General features: G+C 41.2%; 1 protein-coding gene across 2 annotated transcripts in view; it reads right to left on the bottom strand.

Moving 5' to 3' along the window:
* The window catches only part of DDHD1 (DDHD domain containing 1), a 68972-nt gene that overhangs the window by 29126 nt on the left and 22035 nt on the right, over positions 1 to 17811 (bottom strand). Inside the window, exons 3-5 of one of the 2 annotated variants that reach the window (XM_074821113.1) lie at positions 16905 to 17006; positions 9072 to 9200; positions 7160 to 7307 (exon numbers count right to left, since the gene is read on the bottom strand). In XM_074821113.1, coding sequence (XP_074677214.1) covers positions 7160 to 7307; positions 9072 to 9200; positions 16905 to 17006 — 379 coding nt within the window. The remainder of the gene's footprint in view (positions 1 to 7159; positions 7308 to 9071; positions 9201 to 16904; positions 17007 to 17811) is intronic. The other variant, XM_074821114.1, reaches the window with a different exon arrangement.

The raw sequence follows: 17811 nt of genomic DNA, 5'->3' as shown, positions 1-17811 counted from the left end.
TTCAAGTCTCCCCTCCTAAAAGCTGTGACAGCTTTGTGTTGTTATCCAAAATTTTGTGAAATGCAAAACCTGATTTTACTCAGATCTGGAGGGTTCCCCCCATATCATTTGAGGTTGTCCAGACATGGTCCAGCCTCCGGCAGAATAGTCCCAAACTTCTGCTAGAACAATTATGGACAAACATTCAAAAGCACTCAGGTACGTTAGAAAAACAAACCACAATTCTGTGCGCAGCTTCCTTATGCCTTGCAAAATACATTCTGGTAGAAGTGCACAAAAGCTCTGTTTCAACAAATTTTGGTTAACTGCCACCTCACTGATGTCCAGTCAAGTATGTAGCAATTTTTTCTCAGTGTTTCAGGTGTGCTCATCCACCACAACATACTGCATTGCACACTAACCTTACAAACTACTGACTGGAGTTCTGCAGATTACAAACTATGCAGTTATGAAAATATTTAAATTTTTGCCTTCCACTAAACTTTAAGGCAATCCAGTTCAGTGTTATTATCCAAATACTGTCAGAGGTGCAATTATTCTCTCTTTCATTATTTTACAGCAGCAATGTCACACTGATCTCCTGATCACAAGAATCGTGGAGGCACTAAAACACACCAGCAGAACAATTTCCAGTGCAACCCATCTCATCTACAGCAAATGGCACTATACAACATCTCCCACTGATTCTGATCAATAGTTTGATATTATAAATTCTAAGGAAAAACTGTGGTGTAATTGCCAAGCAATGTGACTATGCTCACACGCAAAACCCCAGCATATATACGTGCTTATCTGGTCTGCTATAAAGGTGTTGGGTTTTTTTCTCCTTCTGTGTTTTGTTTTTTTTTTTAAAGAAATATTTTGAGCTATTTTATTAGACGGCAAGTCCCCCTACTCATTTGCTAAATTAACACCAACTGAAGTAATAAATCTTCATCTGAACAGGCAAAGAATTCTTCTCCATTCCAGTATGAATGGATGTTGAAATATTGACCCCAGAGCAACAATTACTTAAATCTATACATTGGAACACATGGTAACAACTAAAATTTATGATTTTTTAAAGAGAAAAAAAATCACTTGGGTGCAGATGCAACACATACTTTAGAAAGCATCTTGACATATTGGTGTTTTCCATGCAAGAAGTAATGGCCTGAAAATAGATACTTTGAGACTCACCATAAATAAAACATGCTTGGCTGCCTTTCTCTGATCAAAATAATAAAACCATATTTTCACAGGTATACATCCTTGCTTAAGCAAGTATCTTCCAAAGGTATGTTAACATATTTATGATTATTACTGTGGGTTTTTTTTAAAATCTTATGCTACTAATTTTACTCTTGTAGGGAATTCACAAACACTACATTAAAAACTGGAAAGCTATAAACAAGTTAGCTTCAGCTAGTTCACAAATTTTATAAAATGACCTTGATAGCTGGTAACAGAGCAAAATGCCTGAAGGCTTGAATATGTTACTCATTTTATTCCCAAGTCATCTTTGCAGACTCTCTTCAATCACATGATCCATAGCCAAGAAAAAGGGAATGAATTTTAATTTTAAAAGCATTACACCAGCCAACTTCTTACACTGAACTCTTGATTTAAGAGATAGGGTAATGGGATCTCCCCAGGAAAAAACCTAAACTCTCGCTACTGCCTGCAAAACTGTGGATTCATCCCTGGATTTTGGTCACACAACTGGTAAATTATGCTCTAAAGCACTCCCCAACTGCTTTCACCACTCTGGAGTTCCCTCAAATGGAGCACAGCACTCACTGCCTCTTTGAGGAAATAATACCACGAGTTATTGAGGAAATTCAGGGCTGGCTTGAGCTAAATTTGGTAAGTCAAAGTGAGAGTAGCAGGCATGAGTAATAAAAATTGAGATCTGCTCAAGCCAGAGGAAATGAAAGGGAGGCTGTTTTCAAAAGCGTAGCTGCATTGCAGGAATGCAAACAAGTCTTACTCAAGGCAGATTTCAAAGAGCAACTGTAAGACATAAGTCATCTTCTACCACTGTTCTTCAGGGATTCATCTGCTCTCAGACCAGACACATTAAGGCCGCTGCTCTGGGACATGTGCAGACTCATTGTACTCCTGAAGGAAGATGGAAATTCTAGCATACAAACAAAGTAAGCATGATCGTGATTCACACCTCATCCTTTTCAAGGATAATGGGACACTGCACGATCAAAGGAACTCGAGCTGCTCGGTTAGATGATTATGGGATCTCCGAGACAAGCCTGCGGAGATCCCGGTGCTCCGAGGGCGAGTGCCTCCCTCCCCAGCACTGCTTTCCAAACGGTGGGCAACCTTGCCCCTTAGGGAGATGCTGGCTTTGGCATAAAGCAGATCCGTCATTCCCTGTCCCTGTTGTCCTCCTCTGCCTCCTCACCGCTCGCTCCCATCTTCCAGACAGGGTTCCAGTTTTTCAGACTGACTGCAGTGATCCGGTTTACATACAGACAGTCGTGCTGGTGTGGGCAGGGAAAGGGCAGCGCCAGGCAGAAATGAGGGCTGGGGGAGGATGGGAATGAGAACAGATCTAGAGATACATCTAAGTCCTAAACAGGCTGTTACAGCTTCCATCCAATATGCAGTCATGTGTTAATTAATAAAATGTACGCAAAACAAGCTCTTATGAAAGTATTTAATGCCCTAACTATCACCTTTTACCTTTTGGACTGAACTTCTCACTTAGCTTGCAAGACAAGCTCAAGTTGAAACCTGTAAGACAATTTTTACCATTTGAATACTTAATTTCAGAAGAACATGCAATTATTACCAGCACCGAAGAATGGAAAATAAGCACATAATATGTATTTAATGCAATGAAAGCACTGAAATGGAAAATAAGCAAAACTACCAAATTAGAGCAAAGATTTTAGAGGAAATCTTGATTTAATATTCCAGCAGCGCATATTTAATATACTAAAAGGCCTCTGAGAGGCTCTGCACTCTGTAAGGGCTTGCATACCACTGGAAATTTACCAAAATAGCTATTCTGAAGTAATTATTATAATGATAATCCACAATTAAAATGCTTTCAAATGGGACTTGCAATAAAAATGTAATTGGTGATTATGGAACGCCAAGATGATGTTGCTTGTGCAGACAGCAATTTCAGTGCTATAAGCAGCAGCTATAAGCAAATATAATTTTTGAATCAAAACAGGAGATTCAGACAGAGGCAGACAGATACCAGCTTTAGGGTAAGAGCAGCCAAGATGTGTCACATTACAGCTATTATGGAAATACACAGAACAGTTACTTCAGTCAATCTGCAAGCACAGGAGCTGATGAAATTTAGAAGGTCAGCCTAAAGGTCTGACCTTTACCTAAGTCAGGTAAAAAACCAGGAGTTTTTAAAGGAAGTTGGAAACATGGATGGTAACATTCCTAAATTTTATTTAATGTGTAAGCACACCCCCCACACCCAATCTAGAAGCACAAGTTCAACAAAATCAGAGATTAGGCTTCAGTGAAAAAAATATTACAAATAACAAGATGAAAGTGTGCACAGTAAAATAAAAGGATATGCCCAAGCTATTTTTTTTTAAAGTTAACATTATACCTTATCAGAAACCTAGTAACGCCAGAACACTGAACCTGATAGAAAATAAAAAAATCTCCACTTAAGTACATTATGCCATAACATCTTAGTTTCTATCACACAGAAATACAGAATATACTATCTTCTTCCTTAAGTAATCATCCCTGTGCTACCGAAGTGGCTCACAGCACATTATTCTGTTCACGTTAGGTCAGCTGAATCACTCTTCCAGCCTGGAGGAGGTACTGTCTCTTCCCAGACGAGTTCTGCAGTTAATATCAGCACTGACAGGAGCAGCTTGTTGTACCAGCTGCCGTGCTACATTTAGATAATAAATGTGTTTAACTACACTGTGAAGAAACAAAATCATGTCACATCTACCAAAGACCTGTTCATTCAAGCATCGATAAAACGCATCTTTTCCATTTACCTACTTACAGGACACCCTGCAACCCTAGTGTCTAATCACATTAATGATTAGATTGAACTCCATTCCTTTAATGAAATTAGTGTATATAATTTTAAATTACCCTAGAAGAAGAGTTCTGTTTTCACCTCTGTAACCAACAGGATCTGCCTAATGATGCAGATGTATCACGTGAGCTGCACCAATGTCTTCAAGGCGGTAATCTGAGGACAGAGCATATCAAATGAGCTCTGGTAGGGTCTCTCACCAGCCTGGGTTACAGATAGAGTATTCCATGTCTGGGTTGTAAGATGTATTTTTGCACTTTTTCTTTATTTTTCTTTCTTTTAGGACCACTTGTTCAAGTGAAGCTATGTTTCTGTGCAAGGAACTGAAGAATTGCTCTCACACAGGTTGAGATAAACTCAGGGTAGAATGAACCCAAAAAGAAGCAACAGTAAACGTACATGGCAAAGACAAAATGCACAAGAAATTTTTTTTTTTGTGGATGGTAGAAAGAGAAGGCACCTGAACAAGCTATTTCCCTCTGCAGATCCCAGAGTTCCTCCAGGCACCCTAACAAAAAAAAGCAAGGTGTCACGGAATTTGCCTTGCCCAACCTGCCTCATCTCTGTTCTCTTCCCATCCATGCTCCCGAGTCCACAGAGAGGACTGGTGGCACTCTGCAGAGGAATGTGTCCTCTCAGATGTCCTGGGGCCCGAACCAAAAGCAACTTTCTATTTCTAAGGGACCCACACACCACTTACCCCAGGGTTCCCACACCAGCACATGCGTATCACAAGTGACATCCAAGTACTGCAAAGCTGCACGCAGCCCAAGACAATGATGAGCTCTGAGGGCTGATAGTGCCTTCTACATCTGCTGGTGGTACCCAGATATTGATGAGGGAAGAAAGGAGTATAGAATCATAGAATCATTCAGGTTGGAAAAGACCCTTTGGATCATCAAGTCCAACCATAAGCCCCACTCTACAAAGTTCTCCCCTACACCACATCCCCCAACATCTCATCTAAACGACCCTTAAACACATCCAGGGATGGTGACTCCACTCCCTCCCTGGGCAGCCTATTCCACTGTCTGACCAAAGTAGTAGTTAGGAGTAGTGACAGTGATGGGCAGACCTATGGCTTAATTTACAGATTTAGCATGGCTGCAACTACAAGTTTCCTACTAAAGAATGTGCATTTAAAAGATAAAAAACTACTGAAGTCTTTTTCTCCTTAGCTTCTACTTTAAAGTGTGAACAGTCAAAAATATTTCTCCTTATCCCTCTTATTTTTCAAAATGCAGCATTTGACTCCCTGTGTCCCTAATTCAAAAGAATGTAAAAAAAAAATAATACACACATATATCACAGATGAAGGTGCTAACAGAAAGTGCTAGTACAACTTGTGGGAGCTGCCATTGTGCTGGCCTGGCAGACATTTCTTCTAAAATCTCTTCCTAGAACATATGGGATGTTCTTCACTGATAAGTTTTAAGCTATAAAAAAGCCAAACCAAAACAAAACCCACTTCAATCTAAAACGATGCTTTCATTTGCAGATTTTGTACAGAATACACAATTTATGCTGATAATTAGCATTTTAAAGGGCTATGCAATACTGTCTGATACTTCCTGAGGATATGAGCAAGATTTACTGAAGCACGAAAAGTCTTGTTTCTCTTTTAGATAAAAGAGTTTACATAACAGGCTGCCAGTTAAAGCAGGCTTTCTTATGGAATGAACGCCTATGCACTGTGTCCTGAGCTGAAGTTAATCCACCCATACAACCTGAAAATGGGGTAGGGAGAAAGAAAAAGCAGAAAACCTTAATGATTCCAAAGTGGAAGTTTTATTTCTCATTGCTGTTAAAACGGCAACTTGTATTTAGGGTATTTCCATTTCCAGTGTAATTGTATCCTACAAAAATTTAAGTTTTTACATTTATTTTGGTGACTAACTTCAAGGGCTGTGGATCCCTTTCTCTTTGGTTTTGATTGCTTGCTCTAAACAACACGAATAAAAGAGCAGGAAAATGCCAGAACAACGGGAGTAGGGAGTAGCAGGTTGTGGCTTTGAGCTGACAAATGACACAGCAGTGAAATCAAGAGGTCTGCTCTACCACACCAGAGGACACTAGAGTGGAACGACGAGCTGAACGAACACAAGAGCCTGCTGACACGATGGTACACACCACAGTGACGGCACATAAGCACTGACCTACATTGCCATTCTGCGTTTAAAGGGAGGTTCACAAAGCTCTTACCATCAAATCAGCAGTCTCAGCTCTACACACACTTTCATAGGTGTCACTGGGTATGTCACTATTCCTGTCAACTTTGATGGAACATGGAACTTTTTGGGACACACATACTAATCCATCTGTACAGTTCAGATCTGCAGTTAATGTTTTTTTAGCCTCTTCTTTCAGCTAATGAAGCATTCCTTAACACCACCCTGTCTCCCACAATACTGTCATCAAGACTTTACAATTTCTTCTAACATTAAATCTTTCCAGGTACAGCATTCTCAATAGCTCAGGAGTTTCTCCTCCCATTCACCAGCACCCTAATTGGCCTTCTAAGTTAGCTCAGATGTCAACTCAAAAACCATTTGCAAACCAGTCTTCACAAAAGACAGTCAATGAAAAGATCTGGCGAGCTTTCAGTCCTGTTTTACTTTTTATCAGGCACCTATGCACAGAGTTTGATGAGCAGATTCACAGCGATAGATTCCAACTGTATGAACTCTGTCCTGTTAGGAATGCCAACATTCCTGCTAGCTCCCCATTTCCCCTCTCTTACTGGTAGGTACTTCACTTGCCCACTATTCTGACAATCAGCAGAACAACAGAGATTCCCCGTGATTTAGACCAAATGAAAAATCTCTCCCCGCTCAGTCACTGACCACAGGTGCTAGAAATTCACAGGCCAGACCCCTGAAAGCTGCAAGTGCTGGTCATGAAAAGAATATATCTTTGCTCTTCTGTCTTGCAGCTGCTCTCACAAAGTCCACACATCCAAATTCACACAGAAAGTAGCGTACCCACAATATAAAGACTAATAACTCAGGGGAAGAGGAGGAGAAGGAAACGGGGAAATATACAGCTTAAACCAAAGGCTCTGCTGTTATTTATAACGTCAGTCTTATATTCAGGCTAGAGTTGGTACTGCAAATATTACGAAGCACTCACATAGCTGTATTTTTGATGATCCTTCCTTGGTCCATTTTCTGCCCAATACCATGCACAACAAACACAATGTGACTAGTTTGTGGTGGTTTGTCTTCTAACGTAGCTTCTTCTACATAGCCTCTATGTAGCCTTGTCCCACTACTTGAAGCTGTAGAAAAAACATTATCCTAGATCAGTTACATTCTATGAAATGCAATGGTCTTATACACGTTGACAGAAGCTTGACTTTTCTCAGATCAATACGTTAAAGTATCTTGAAAATAAGATTATACATAAAGGAACAGCATTTATTTTTAAATATCTGCAATTTTAAATTCCTGAGAGATTTGAGCAACTAGGTGATAGTAATTGTATCAATTTCTACTGTAAAGATAACTAATTTCAGAAATCTTTTGAAAAACAGCTTTTTAGAAAAAAGTTGTAGAATTGTCCATCCACTTTTATAACACAGTATCCTTCATTAAGCTTCTTTATATCTCCACCTTACTCCCACAGCATGGAAGGATTATGGAAATGATCTGGCCACAAAACTGGTAAGCGTTGTCATTCTTTCCCTGACCCAGTTAAGGGAGCTGGTTGAAAAGCTTTACCATTTTTGATTTTGTCAGGGAAAACCTACATTTTGTTTCAAGCTGATCCAACCTCAAATTTCCCCACCTGTTCTCCAGTCCAGTGACCAAACCAAAAATCAATTACCCAGGGCAAATCTGGGTGTTCTCTCAAGCCCTGCAGATGGCTTGAGAAACCCACTGGCAGAGCGTGTCTCCATCCCCCTCTAGTGACAGACCCATGGAGAGGACCGCAGCCCCGCACAAGTGCCAGCTGCGCAGGAGCCTGCCAACCCCTTCACATGGCCACGTAGAGGAAGGCAGCATCATTCCCCACCACAAAAATTGAAACAAATAACTTGTTTGGTTTTTAAAAACACTAAGGACAGTTTTTACACAGGACAGGTTTCGTTTACCAAGTGGGCTTCTATTTGATATTTCTCCCTTAAAATTGTTTAGGGTAGATCTTTCTTATTATTTATTATACACTATCCAAATCATGTTCTGGATACAGAAGACTTAATTTCTTCTGTCAGTGAAGCATTGAATTGTATTAATTTTTGGCAAACATCAAGTATCCACCCAAGAGCCCTGTGGGGTAAAATGGCTTTAATTACAGGACAGCAGCATGAGAATTAAAGCCAAACCTATTACCTGATCTTGTCTCTTCAGAAACCAAGGAACAAAACAGATGTGTATGTTCTTGTTTTTGTAGCTGTCCAGCAGTGCATAGGAGCACCATGACAGAGAGGACAAGTTCCAATTTTCTAGGTTGGCAATAATCTGCCTTTTGCTTGAGAGAGACCATCCTCTCTTTCAACCATCTCAGCCTCATTGGCTTTATGACTGGTAGTTTTGAGCTTAAGTGAGCCTGGATTCCTACTGCAAACAATTTCTGTCTAAATGCTTTACCCCTCCTCTCAGTTCATACATCTGTTTAATGAACGGAAAAAAAGGCAAGAGGTGGTGAGAGGGGAAGGTATGATCACGTACGTAAGGAATGCATCACAGTACGTAAGCACACAGCACTGGAGTTAAGGTTGCAAAGGGGACTGTAATTCTTATGTTGTAGCTGCTAGACTCTGCCACTGCAACATTTTCATATACTTATTACATCATGTTAACTGCTGCATCCAAAATAGTAATAAAATACATAATAAAAATAAGTCATAGCCTATTCACATCTAGTTACGATTACATACAACCACCTAAGGACCCTAATACACTCTTCTGTAAAAACTGCAACAGCCAAAGTGGGCTAGTCACATATTAAAACTTCAAACTTGAAATCTCTCTCTAGCGTTAAAGTAACAAACTTAAAATACTGGTATTTACAATATTCTTTACAAACTGAGAAATATTACCTTTGGAAAACCCCAACTTTTGTGTAACAGTTCTTGCAATTTTAGATGTTGTTGCATCACTGTAAAGATACACTTCATCCACACTGTGCCAGTCCACATGGTTGCGACTCAACTTTAGACTATGAATAGCTGCAGCAAAAAGGAACAACATTTAATTTAGATGAGCAAGAGGGAGAAAAAAAAAAAAGCCTCTTCAAACAGAGAGAGAAGGGTATTTTACATACAGGTTAAAAATCTAGAGCTCCATTATATCTAAATCTGTATCACTTCTTACCTTTTTACCTTTAGGATTAATCTGACCAGGGCAAGCAGCAGTTTGGAGAACACCTCTGAGTGTTTCACACCATTCTCCTCCCACCCTCATTTTGGGATGGTAGGTTTCCAAAAATATTCCCAAAACCAAGGGGTGGCAGGGCAATGCATGCTGGAATATTGCAGGTTGGTGTGATGACCAGGTGGCTGTCCCATGCACTCTCATCACTAGAAAAAGAGCAATTTGACTCCTATCTTATCTCTCCTGTGTCTGTACAGCGAGATCCCTGGTTTTGACTGCACTCGGCAGTAACACAGAGCCTTTCAAGGGTCCATTACTAGAAGACTCCATTGCATTTCTTTCCTTTCAGAAATATCTAGGAGCTGGAAACACAGTTCACTGAGAAAGCCTCTGAATGAGTAATTTCTGGCACAGAACAGAATCTAGCTCTTTCAAAAGCCACTAAGAGCTCTAGTGTTTTTTGTGCAGTTATTGTGTTTTCCAGATTTGGAACTGATTGAGCTCTGGGACCAACCTCATGACACACTGCCTGATTGTCGGGATTGAGCACAGCAGGCACGTTATAATGCAAGTCAGAATCTCTCATCTAAGGCTTAGAGCTTGCTTGAGCAAAGCAGTACCACTGCTGTATTACTAGTAATTCAGATTTCACCTGAGATTGGAATCTGCTGCTTAGGTCTCATCTAACATGGGATGCACAACATTTGGAGAGCTGACAACAGCAATAGCCCTGTGACAGAAAAAAAGTGTTATTTAAGTGTCAGCAATCTTGCTAAAAAGTTCAAAGTCATGGAAAACACCCAGAGGGGTTGTTTTGGGTTTTTTTGTTTTGTTTTTTCCATAACAAGTGGTGCTCTAACCTGTCTCCTGCTTGAAGCCACTCAAATAAACTTTTTATAGTCTTCAAAAACATTCTGAAAAACCCTGTGCCATCACTATTTCATATTTTAAATCTGCTACAGCACAAACTAGCCATGTTAAGCTAGATATTGTGACCTTTCTCCTGCAGTATTTTTTCTTTGCCAAGGCAGGTGGACCTGACATTGATGGAAAACTAAATGAAGTCTGTAAGAAAGAAGGGGATTAGAAAAGGATTACCCCTTCTGTAATAGCAGACAATAGATTCACAAAAATAACTAGAACTGTATTGCTGTTTTACACTGACAGGGCAAGAACAGGAAGAAGCCTGACTTTGAGGAGCAGACATGTCAGCTTAGGGTAATGACTGGCCAGAGCAAGAAGCAATCTAGTGAGAACTCAATGAACATGTTTCCATAAACATCCTTGCAGGTGCAAAGATGAGTCCATGTCCAGAAATCTCAATTTAGGATTGGAGAAGGAAAGGAAATTCCCAGCAAAACTTCCTTTTTCAGACTTGGAGACAATGCAACAGACTGTGATGTCCTGAGACAGGCATGTAGTCTAGTGGCAAAGGCAAGGGACCTTCTTGCAGATGTCTCTGCAATCTCCTCCATCCTCAGTTCCATGACCAATGTAGACTTTTTACACGTTGTCTAGCAGGTTTTTAAGAGCTGTTCTACCTGTTAGATTGGATATTAGGAAGCATTTCTTTACAGAACAGGTTGTTAGGTGTTGGAATGGGCTGCGCAGGGAGGTGGTGGAGTCCCCATCCCTGGAGGTGTTTAAGAGTAGGGTCAACATAGCGCTGAGGGATACGGTGTAGTTGGGATCTGTCAGTGTTAGGTTAACGCTTGGACTAGATGATCTTCAAGGTCCTTTCCAACCTAGATGATTCTGTGATTCTGTATTCTGTAAAATCCCTCTCAGAGTATGTTCCTGGGGAGGCTGACTGAGAAGGCTGGAAGCTTGATGCCTTTGGAGAACGTTGTGCGCCATGTCCAAAGCATGCAGAGAAAGAGACGGACAGGTCTGCGGCTGAGTCACTTATTACCACTGGAAGAACAGCAGTTTGGGGAGGAGCAATCCTCAAACTCTTTCTGGAATCAAGTCCAGCCTCTCTATTGGAAAGAATATACAGAAAGAAGTTTTTTCCTGCCCTGCATGACTTATTCTCACTTGGGAAGAACAAATTCCTAACTTTTACGGCGTTCTTCAAAGACACATATGTTGAAGGACACGTCAAAATGAACTACAACGCATGCAAGCACTGAGGAACTGCAAATGAAATATCCAACATATTTCTCTGCATATCTAATAAGGTCTTCAAAGGGGAACCTGAAAAATTTGGTCTACTCTTAACACAAGCACCACATGAAAGCACCAGTAACCTTCAGTAGGACCATACTTCCTTGTCTCTTGACAACCGAGTAACTTACCTGAGAGGTGTTATCATGCACATTGGATTCAAGCTTAAATAAAATTTTTACAGCACTTGGACTATACACCCTTGCTTTCTACCCAACACCCAGGAAAAAAAAAAAGTGTTTCTTTGTTCTTGCTTCTCAGTTTTCCTTCAACCACAAAACGTCAGGACTTTTTAGGGAAGTGGCAGTATCTAAAATATGAAAAACATTTGCTTTTCAGAGAATCTACTAATTTGCCAGTAAAATGATACATTTTGCATTTTTAGCTGACATATTTACATTTTAATTTGCATCGCTTAGTAAATTTTGTTTACCAACATGTTCACTGCTTGGCTTTTGAGTGCCTATCCATGTGCACACTCCAGAGCAAAGTCCAAACCAGCAGTAGAGACTCAATCACTGAAAAACAGTGACTGCGGGACATTTCAAAGGCACCATCCACTCCAGTGCAGTATTTTGCAGAAGTCTGGATAACACCTCCAGGGTGTCTATCCTGCCAACCAGGAGCCGACACATTCCGTCAGAAGTTAACAAGTGTCACGTGGGTCAAAACAAACTAAGCTGGGTGTTCCACCTTGGCACTCTGTTTTGAAATCCCATGGGATGCACTGTTTAAAAAGTTTGCCTGAGGATCAATGCACCCATTCCACAGACCAACCCACCCTCTTACTGAGGTGGGGTGAGATTTTGTCTCCCCTTTTTTAATTTATATAAACATTGGGATGTCTGTACATCCTCAGACCCCAGATGTGATCACAGAATCATGGAATGGTTTGGGTTGGATGGGACCTTAAAGATCATCCAGTGCCAACCCCCTGCCACAGGCAGGGACACCTTCCACTAGCCCAGGTTGCCCAAAGCCCCGTCCAACCTGGCCTTGAACCCTTCCAGGGAGGGGGCAGCCACAGCTTCTCTGGGCAACCTGTGCCAGGGCCTCACCACCCTCACAGGGAAGAAATTCTTTCTTACATCTAATCTAAATCTTCCTCCTTTCAGTTTAAAACCATTCCCCCTCGTCCTATCCCTCCCCCCTGATCAAGAGTCCCTCCCCCCTTTCCTTAGCCCCTTTCAGTCCTGGGAGGCCGCTCTAAGGTCTCCCCGGAGCCTTCTCTTCTCCAGCTGAACCCCCCCAACTCTCTCAAGCCTGTCCTCACAGGGGGGTGCTCCAGCCCCCCGAGCATCTTCGTGGCCTCCTCTGGCCCTGCTTGAGCAGGTCCGTGTCCTTCTGATCTTGGTGCCCCCAGAGCTGGACCCAGCACTGCAGGGGGGTCTCACGAAAGTGGAGCAGAGGGGGAGAATCCCCCCCCTCGCCCTGCTGGCCACACTGCTCTGGGTGCAGCCCAGCACACGGGTGGCTTTCTGGGCTGCCAGCACACATTGTTGGCTCACAGTCAATTTTCCATCCACTACTATTCCCAAGTCCTTCTCCTTGGGGCTGCTCTCTATCCACTCCTCGCCCAGCCTGTGTTTGTGCTTGGGATTGCCCAGACCCATGGGCAGGACCTTGTCCTTGGCCTTCTTGAACTCCATGAGGTTTGCATGTCCCCCCTCTCCAGCCTGTCCAGGTCCCTCTGGATGGCACATCCCTTCCCTCCAGTGTGTCACCGCACCACGCAGCTCGGTGTCGTTGGCAATATTGCTGAGGGTGCCTCGATCCCACTGTCCACGTCACCAAAGATGTTAAACAGTGCCAGTCCCAGCACCGACCCCTGAGGTCCACCAGTGGAACAGAAATTCCCCTAATAAGGGAAAATCTATCACTCTGAGCTCCAGGCCCTCTTGCTGTGCAAGAATATTCCTTCAAAATAGGAGTGACACCCCACACGATGATTGTCATTGCGCTTTCTCTGTCCTTACATAAGAATCTGTCCCAGTGACGACAATGTCTGGGGAGAAAAAAATGGCACACCCTTGCAGATTTGCATGGCAGAAACCCAACTGAGAGAAGAGCTGCCTAGCTGAGATCAGTCACGGGGATAAATGATCCACAAGCCATGTGTGCACGCACAGCTAGGCAGAGACAGTGGTTCTCTGTCACTATGCACAAGAAATACTCTTTAGGTAAAAGAAAAAAAATAAACCTGCAATAAGGTACCTCTTCATGAGGGCCAACACCATACTGGAGACTGTGAAGAGATTCTCAAGGCTCTTGAGAGCCCAACCAAAAAGAGCGTCTGCCGCTGAGAGTCCCAGGGTGTGTTAATAGTGAGGCAGGAAAAAAGACCAAGTGTCTTTGGAAAAGATTTGATAGCAACCTAAAAATAATAATCAAAATATGCAAATTGTGTTTTCCAGGTACAGGATAACAAGGGCTGCCATTGCTGTTTTGAAGCTGAACACGAGGAAGAGAAAGTTTAGTTTTCTTGAAGGTGATAACATGATTTACATTCTCTTTGCAGAATGGTAACTGTCCTATAAACCTCTTGCATGCTGCAGAGGTGGTCAAATTGACAGCTCAGGAGCTTTTCCTACTAAGAGATATCGCAGAGCATCAGGAAGTCACCAAGGCATGTCGTAGCATGGCTGAGGAAGCCAAGTCACAGAATTCAGATTAGGCAGTGGGTATGGCACAGGGGAATGCTCTTCGTGTTCATTCCTTTGCCTTCCAGGCCCTTCAGAAGCACACTTTCTACATTTGCAGATTCTCTCCAGGGCACCAGGCTAGGATGCTGCCAAGCTTCACTGAGACCTGACTGCGGCTATGGCATCTCTGAATGTCAGGCACAGATTATGAAGGGTCTCTCGTAAAACCATGAGACAGGAATCTCCCTCTGGACCCGACTTCTTGCAGCTTTGTTTTCACATGAACCACTTCTCTGACACTGAAAACGTGCACAGCTTTCTCAGTAGGCATCTCTGGAGGTGCATCTTCCCCAGTGGCAGAAAACCCTCCATATCCTGCTCACTGCTTAGTTTTCTAGTTTGGGATTGAAGGCCAAGCCCATGGAAATGAGACCAAGTTTTGGTTTCCTTTGTGGCCAGAAACAAAACATTCTGCAGGAACACCAACCATGACAGACACCTAGAGTATGAGTACGTGGAAGGGACAACCCCACTGTAAATGGGAGACTGCCTGACATGAGACAGTAGTGAGCAAGCCATGCAAAAACAAGGAGAAAAGCACAGGGGAAGCGAGAGGGATCAAGAAAGGACTCCTTTCAGCTGAAGAAATCAATAGTTACTATTCACACAAACCTCCAGTTTCACCAATATAGATGAACACAGATGGAAAAATCCCTCTAAAAAGTTTAAATATGAAAAATGAAGTAGTAAACGTAAAATAGAGAATACATATTCCTAAAGCCTTGAAGAACCTGATCTCAATTAGACTGCAGAAACTCACCTGGAGTCAAAATAACTGGAGAATAACTGAGGAGCAGAAAGCCTGCACTATTTTTTATGCTCATAGCACAAAATGGAGAAGCTGGGAATGTGCATGCTGCGTGTACACTGCTAGTGCACGCATCCTCCCAGCTCAAGGGCTTGAGGAGCTGAACACCTACAGCATCAAGTGCAGACAGGCAGGCACTTGAACATGGCATTTCACAGGGCCAACAGTTTAAAATTAAATACCTTTTAAGGTAAGCACCTGTTTTTTTTGCTTGATGCTTTCATCCACCTGCCAAGACCAAAGCATGGGCTGATTCTCTTCTACCAGACTCTGACTATACTCAAGTCAAAAATCAACCTAGAGAAAAGCACCTTTGAAGTGCTAAAAGCTGATATTACCTCCATCGCCTCCACAAAGGCACTGTCATTCCAGTCAGGGCTAAAGACCAGAGAAGTATACATACTGTCTGAAAACCTTTTCTGCCCTCTTTTTTTTCCCCCAGGGATTTTTAATTTAATCTTGCAATCAGTAAGCAGTAGTTTCTGCACAAAAGCCTGACACATCATACAGGTAGCTGAGAGCATAATTTGGCCACTAGTGTTCTTTCTTAAACAACCCTGAAGTTCTGGCATGTAAACCTGAGGTACAGCTGTAGATTTTAAAAGCTTTTCTTATTCATTTAAAAGACAAATGCAAAGCAATTAAAAATGCTATGGCTCTTAATTTAAAAGGGCTGTTTTGCATTGCTGTCATTTTTATATTGCACTTCATTACCTCTCAATTCATCAATGTCATTGTTAGTTACATAAGCACTTTTAAATTTTTTAATTCAAGCACATTCATTACCACAACTGAACATGATTTGGAGAAAAAAATGCACAAAATTATTTCAAAATCACAGTCACAAAATAAAAGGCAGAAGTCCTTTCTTACTGCTCAAGACAGCAGTTACTCTTATTCACCTTTAACAGACTTGAGTTCCATGGGTGAGAAGAGGCAGGAAGAAGTTTACTATTAAATATTTTGATTTCAGGCATTTTCATTTGGACCCAATTATAGAAAAATATAATTAAAGGAAGTCAAAAGGCAAACATTTATGCATGTCAGAATAAATTCTCATACTTTACAATATCCCCAGGAGCTAAAAGAATATATGGTATGACAAGAATAGCTCTAAACCTACCATGTGCATTTACATTTTAAATCGAGGGTGTAGTTTTCAGAAGTCTACTTCCACAGTCACTGAAGTGAGCAAAAGTTTAATCACTACTGGCTTTAACGATGGCAGAGAAAGACCAGTGACAAGTACTTTTGAGCCTTCTGCAATCATTAATGGCTCCTGTAAGATCTACTCCCACTTTCTGAAACAAATTTGCACAAACATCAGCTGCTGCAAAGTTCAAAGTTGTTTTCTGAAACACAGCAGCCTTTATCACATATTCTATACACCTCCCCTTGTTATATCATATGTTCAAAGTCTCATTTCATTCCAGTACTCATACAAAAGCTGCAGTAAAAATAATTTACAAGATTAATTAGACGCATGCATTTTCCAAAAAAAAGTGGCAAAACATTATCTGGTATAAACCCTCCATTCCTTCTCTGACATAAATTATCTTATACATGGCCTGCTGTGATTCTAAAAAAGTTGGGTTTAGTTTATTGAAAAAGCCAAACCACATATAAAGAGTGTAAAAACCAAATGTTTACAGTTTTCATCACAGTCACAAACAATTATAATAAGGATTACTGCATGATACTGTTAGCATCTACTTTTCTTCTAAGATTTATACATTTTCCTTCCCTTTTGAAGGAAATGGCATGAATACAGCTCAAGAAATTGAAGCATGTAAATCTAACACATTTAACTGATATAAGCAAACTAGAATTTAAAGCTTCCTAAGCCAGGAGTACTACAAAAAAGAAATCTACAATTACTGTACCTTGGGAATGCTTTCGCTTAAGACATGCAGCATCTGAATTCTCCTTATATCCTCTCCATTTGAACAAAGAAGGAAGGGAGAAGGGAGGGAGGTAGTAGAGAACTAAAAGTAAAAACACTGAGCTTCAAAGTAAAATTTTTAAAAGGGGTGTAGTTTTTTCATTAGTATTACCATTTTTAGAAAAAAAGTTGGCACATTTTCTGAAAGAGTATATGTACACTTAAAAAAACCTGGGTTTGTAGCAAAATGTCAGGTCACATTAGCCAAATTTAATTTCTTTTCTCTTCATAAACAATCATGACATCACAATAAAGCTAAAGGCATCAGTAAAAGACAGCTGGAACACAGCATAATCAGACTCACCAAATGCCTTTGCATTTACATGTACAAAAGCATAAATGCTCTATTTGTATAGGGTAGAACACAGTAACCCTTCTTAAGTATATGCTAAACATCTGAAAAAAAACAATAAACCGCAAAACAACAACAAAAACAACCCCAACCCCCCCCAATCCCTCAATTTTAAGCATAGCTCTATTATTTTTCCCAAAGAGTGTAAGAGGATCATTAAAAGATTTGACAAAATATCCTGCTGTTACCCTGTTCTGTAAGTCCTCAAAGTTGCCGTCCACAGTGAAATGCAACGCTTTGCTGCTGAGCTTCCCCTTGATGCTAAGGCAAGTCAGTAACTTTTATTAGACCTTCAATCACCTTATTTCACTCCTCGTGAGAACATCGAAATATTGCGCAGCAATCCAGAAGACTCTTTTTCAGGTACTTACATATTTGTGCTGTGTGATTATGGCAGAAATACTTTAAGGTAAATGAAAGCTGCTGCTAAGGAGCAGGTGAAGTTATGTGAGAGGAAGAACCTTGCCATTATACAACAGGAGGCTTGTAGTCACTG

The sequence above is a fragment of the Strix aluco genome, chromosome 4, assembly GCF_031877795.1.
Source record: "Strix aluco isolate bStrAlu1 chromosome 4, bStrAlu1.hap1, whole genome shotgun sequence".
Lineage (NCBI taxonomy): Eukaryota > Metazoa > Chordata > Aves > Strigiformes > Strigidae > Strix > Strix aluco.
Note: the sequence above shows the minus strand (reverse complement) of the source record. Positions and strands in the feature narration are given on the sequence as shown.